Source organism: Coregonus lavaretus (genome assembly GCF_964263955.1).
Source record: "Coregonus lavaretus genome assembly, chromosome: 2".
Classification (NCBI taxonomy): domain Eukaryota; kingdom Metazoa; phylum Chordata; class Actinopteri; order Salmoniformes; family Salmonidae; genus Coregonus; species Coregonus lavaretus.
Genome location: NC_139989.1, coordinates 15870894 through 15876567, shown reverse-complemented (window position 1 = coordinate 15876567; position 5674 = coordinate 15870894). Strand labels below are relative to the sequence as shown.

Sequence of the window (5674 nt, the reverse complement as noted above, 5' to 3'; positions counted from 1 at the left end):
AGTAGCCTATACATTAGGCTGAACATTAGTGCTGTCAAGCACTCGCCTCCTGGCAATTATTCACGCGGACTGGTATTGTAGAATACATGTTGTTTTATTGTGAAAGAATATAGTCTGTCGTTTTTTTTTTTTTTTTATAGAATGTGAGATTGAAAACACATCTCATATATATTTGAATATGTCTCCAAAATACATTTCAGAAGTTTTTGAAAAATACTTGAACTTGTTATCACAAAGGAAAATAATTTGCCATTCAGCTTAAAAAATAGATGATAATATAAACAAAACAACAACAAAATGTCTTGGACCATGGCAAAAAAGTGGATAGGGTGCTATATATTTTTACTGGCACTCTTGGCAGTGGGAATGGCTTTTTCGGGTGTATTCAACGCGTCAGAAAAATATATTTTTACGGATGATTTGGTGCCACTCAAACTCACCCAGGGCAAAGCATCAGAGCATCGAAAACTTCAATCTACCGATTCTCATCCCAACCTGTATTTCAACCAAGTAGATGTACAGCTTATGAGGCAAAGATCCTCCAGCACACACAGCCACATTTTCAAAGTAATCAGGGCAGCGGTCCTGACCATGCTGTCCAATGTGCCCCTTTACATGCCCCCTGCAAAACATGAGGAGTTTACTAGCAAGTGGAATGAGATTTATGGGAACAACCTACCCCCCCTTGCTCTGTATTGCCTGCTGTGCCCAGAGGACTCAGGTGCCCTGCAGTTTCTCATCAAGTTTATGGATAGAATGGCAGATTACCCGGACTGGAAGGTGACCAGTGCTCCCAATGATGAGGTGCCCATGGCACACTCACTTACTGGGTTTGCCACCGCATATGACTTTATTTACTCGTTCCTGGACGAGGACCGACGGGATGTTTACCTCAGGAGAATTCGCTCTGAGACAGAGGAACTGTTTGAGACATCTAAGTATAGGGGTTGGGGGAAGCAGTATCTCCAAAATCATCAAACCACTAATATATTAGCCATCTTGACTGGGGCTATTGTGGTCGGCACCCATGAAGACCCAGAAACAATGGTCTGGAAACAGGTGTCAGTCAATTATATGGAGAAGACCATGTTTCTCCTAAACCACATTGTGGACGGGTCACTAGATGAGGGCGTGGCATACGGGAGCTACACGGCCAAGTCGATCACGCAGTATGTTTTCTTAGCGCAACGTCATTTCAACATTGACAACACACAGAACAACTGGCTGCTGGAACACTTCTGGTTCTACTATGCAACTCTGCTGCCCGGCTTTCAGAGGACTGTGGGCATCGCCGACTCCAACTACAACTGGTTCTACGGCCCAGAGAGCCAGCTGGTGTTCCTAGACACATTTGTTATAAGAAACGGCACTGGGAACTGGCTAGCCCAGCAGATTAGAAAGCACAGGCCCAAGGACGGTCCCATGGGCCAGTCCTCTGCCCAGCGCTGGACTACCCTTCACACTGAGTACATCTGGTACAATGTCCATCTCACGCCACAACCTCCCCATGGCTTTGGCAAAGCCAGGATGCATATTTTCTCCAACTGGGGTGTGGTGACGTACGGAGCCGGGCTGCCCAACGGTCAGGGCAACACATTTGTCTCCTTTAAATCCGGGAAGCTGGGTGGCCGTGCCGTGTATGACATTGTTCATGCAAAGCCCTATTCATGGCTGGACGGCTGGAATAGCTTCAACCCAGGCCACGAGCACCCGGACCAAAACTCCTTCACTTTTGCCCCTAACGGACAGGTATTTGTGTCTGAAGCACTTTACGGGCCTAAGTACAGTTATCTGAACAATGTGCTTGTGTTCGGCCCCTCTCCCAGCAGCCAGTGTAATGCCCCATGGGAGGGCCAGCTGGGGGAGTGTGCTAAGTGGCTGCGCTGGACAGATGAAGGGGTGGGGGATGCTGCTGGGGAGCTGGTCGCTGCCTCCTCCCATAGAGACACTATGTTTGTAAGCGGGGAGGCAGCCCCAGCTTATTCTCCAGCCATGCGGTTAAGGAGTGTGTACAGGGCCCTGGTGCTGCTCAACTCCCAAACCTTGCTAGTACTGGACCATGTCGAGAAGTTGGACGATTCGCCCATCACCTCGCAGAGTGCGTTCTTCCACAACCTCGACATCGACTTTAAATATGTCCCCTATAAATTCATGGACAAGTATAATGGGGCGTTGATGGATGTGTGGGACGCTCATTATAAAATGTTCTGGTTTGACAGTCAGGGTCTCAGCCCAGATACTAGGATACAGGAGGCCGAGCAGGCTGCAGAGTTCAAAAAGAGGTGGACACAGTATGTTAACGTCACTTTCCCCATGAGGGGCACAGTAAGCCGAGTGGCCTATGTGATGCATGGACCTTATGTCAAAGTGTCCAACTGTCGATTTCTGGACAATAGCAAAAATGGTGTCAGGCTATCTCTAGTTATAAACAACACAGAGAAAATAGTTTCCATTGTAACAAACTATAAAGACATAGGAACAAGATTAAGTTATTTAGGATTTGGGGGTTATGCCAAAATGGAGGACAGACATCAGATCATTCGATATGGCCTGGGGACTCAACTGGTTCCGAAACAAACCACAGTGGACAGTCAGCTGTTTGATTTTGGATTCACAGTCAATGTAATAGCGGGGGTGATACTTTGTGGTGCTATTGTTTTTTTGACCCTGCAGAGAAAGTTCTATGTGTGCTTCAGTAGACTGATGCGCTATGCTCTGCTCTCAGTGCTCATACTGTGGATAGCTGCGTTGTTGTTCATGTCGAACACCTGCGATCAACTCCTCTGTGGGGTCAAATGGAAAGGTGTCAGCACTGACCCAGAGGTCAGCAAACAAATCAGACTTTATGATCAGCATCACTTTCCCCTGCCAACTGTTGTCATAACGACCCTGCCTGGCTCTGGATCGGAAATACTTAAGCACCTTTTTGACAACAGCTCCGACTTTGTTTACATACGGGTCCCCACGGAGCACGTAGACATTCCAGAGACCGAGTTCGAATTTGACTCGCTGGTCGATGCCTGTGAGTGGTCCAGAACGGACGCCCTGCGTGGACGCTTTAAAATCATCCAGGGCTGGCTGCACTCTCTGGTCCACAACACCAAGCTGCACCTGCAGAACATACAGCTAGTGGAGAGTAGCAGGGCCAAGCTGCCCCAGAGAGCCCCAGGCCCCGGCAGTGACAGGAGGAAGAGGACCAGGAGGAAGGAGCCTGCTGCGGAGCTGAGGGGCAAGATGAGGGGCAGCCTTGACCGGGATGCTGAGTATGTCAGGGAGATGAGGCGCCACGTCAGTGAGTACCCCAATGCCCGCGTGGTCCTCAACATGAGGAGTGGAAGCTGGGGGCTCAAACTCCCCTTCATTCAGGAGGTGGTGGGCCCGTCCCTGAGGGCCATCAATGTAGTCAGAGACCCCCGGGCGTGGATCTATCTCATGCTCTATAACAGTAAGCCCAGCTTTTACTCCCTTAAGAACATTCCTCAACACCTGTCCCTGATATTCAAGGAGGACGGTAGCAGTAGCAGTACAAGGGACACGTGCCCAGCCTCAGCCCCTGAGTTCAGAATGATCCGGAGGCTCCTGTCCCACTCGGAGGCCAGCGCTGTCCTCATGCTGGCTCACCTGTGGCTGGCACACACTTCCGCAGTGCTCCGGGTCGGTGGGAGCCTCCAGGCAGAGGCCTACCTCCAGGTGCGGTTTGAGGACATAGTCACTTTCCCCCAGGAGACAGGTGAAAGGATCCACACGTTTCTGGGGGTGCCGGTCACACCGGCAGCCCTCAACCAGCTCATGTTCACCACCTCCACAAACTTGTACAACCTGATGTACGAGGGGGACATATCACCAGCCAACATTAACATATGGAGGCAGAACATGCCTCGCAAGGACATCAGACTGATAGAGGACACATGTGGGGTGGTCATGAAAAGACTTGGGTACTCCAGATTTATCAGCTAGTTAACGTTACTGCTGCAGGTCAGCTGATATGAAGTCTTGTTTGTAGCTGCAAATCTTTTACTTTGATCATCTCTAATGTTGTATTTTGCACTGACCGGTAATGGAAGTGATATCATCACTGAATCACTGATGGCAAGTAGTAACACGGGACAAAAACAATTATTTAAGCCCTATTATTTAACTGTGTTCTGGGTTTTACTCTGTTACATTATATGTGGGCACATGATACCTTGTGTTTGCAAGTGAGGGATGTTTTACATTAAAATTAGTTGAAGGGGAGCTTAAAAAGTGAAAGTATTTGATTGTGTTTTCTCCCTATTATCCCTGGACAATTACTTTAAACACTCTTTGTTGGAGTGAGATTTCCATCCTTTGATGTCTTACAGTTTTCTCTTAAAAAGTCTCCCAAAAAACTGCAAAGTCTAAACAGATTATTTTTGTAAAGCTGTTTGGAGCTTAGAAATACAGTATGTTCCAAGTGCTTAATTGTTTTTAAATATATATATATATGAATAATGTGTTCCTAGTGCTTATATAAATATGTATATGAATATTGTGGACTGTATTTTCATATAAATGTATACTGGAAATGTTTTATGTTAGACAAATATGCCATCAAGGAATTTTATTTGAAGTTCAAAGATGTCATGACATGTTAATGGTTTAGCACATTGCAGGGATTCCCTCAGAAAATTTGTGAAAGACTGTGTACAAGCCTTTAGAATCAAGTTGAAGTAATTATTCAAATGGTAATTTTAGGTTGTTGGTTTTCTGGAGGAAAAGGAAATCAATGGCTTGTTACAAACACACATACCCCAAAGGTTATAACAAATGAATATGGAAATGAATACCATGAGCATGACATGATGTTTAACCCTTTCATGGCATCCATTGAGTTAACTCCTAAGAAGGTCAGCTCCATAGAGATCAAACTGGGCTAAACGACAGCCCTGACACAGTTTTAGTCTGAGCTATTCCAAAGCATCCCCCCAGCTACCCATATTAATCTGCAAAACGCCATAACTGGGGCTCCGTCCTCTGTTTCTATTGCTGCGTTATCTTCACTAGGCCCTAGAGGAAATGCAAACAATGCAAGTTTCCATTTCTTGTCGCGCTCAATCAGATATCTAATGATCTTTCAGGACTTTGTCCTTAAACAGTTCACTAGACAGCAGCCTCCACTGGATATGAATATTAAGTGTGTATTAAAGGGAGTCTAGATGTTTTCTGGGTCGTTATGTTCTGTTCTGTAAGCCACCAGTGTGGACAAAATGTATGAGTCTTTTTAATTTTTTATTTTATGCTTAATATACATTTACATAATTGGATATTAAACAACATGGAAAAAATACACACTCAAAAACTAGCATTGTGTATGTAAAGAAATGCATATCATATCATACGGAAATATCAGTCCTTTCTCAGCCAGAAACTGTCCTGGTTTTCCACTTTGAACACTGAAACCTGTGACTGCTTGGAAACCTGTTTGATGTTGTGGTCTTTGACTGTGTGTAGACTTGGCAGCCATGCTCTCACTTTGGTGTTGCAATCCTGTTACCAACTCTGTTTTGTATTTGCTTGTGGGGATGTGTTTCCTTGCTTCTGTGGCCTTGAATTACAAACATACTTCTCTACATCTGGTTTAGTGGGCTCCAGAGCAGGATGATAAGACAATGTAAAAGAAAATAACAAATTCTTAAATACAGAACATTGACAA

The 5674-nt window shown here is 45.6% G+C and overlaps 1 protein-coding gene across 1 annotated transcript; it reads left to right on the top strand.

The window, feature by feature from the left end:
• Positions 1-297: 297 nt before the first annotated feature.
• Positions 298-3957, top strand: LOC311148430 (dermatan-sulfate epimerase-like protein; the record flags this gene model as incomplete). Its single annotated transcript, XM_084185402.1, has 1 exon — positions 298-3957. The coding sequence occupies one exon, from the start codon at positions 298-300 to the stop codon at positions 3955-3957; it is 3660 nt and encodes a 1219-aa protein (XP_084041528.1).
• Positions 3958-5674: the final 1717 nt, after the last annotated feature.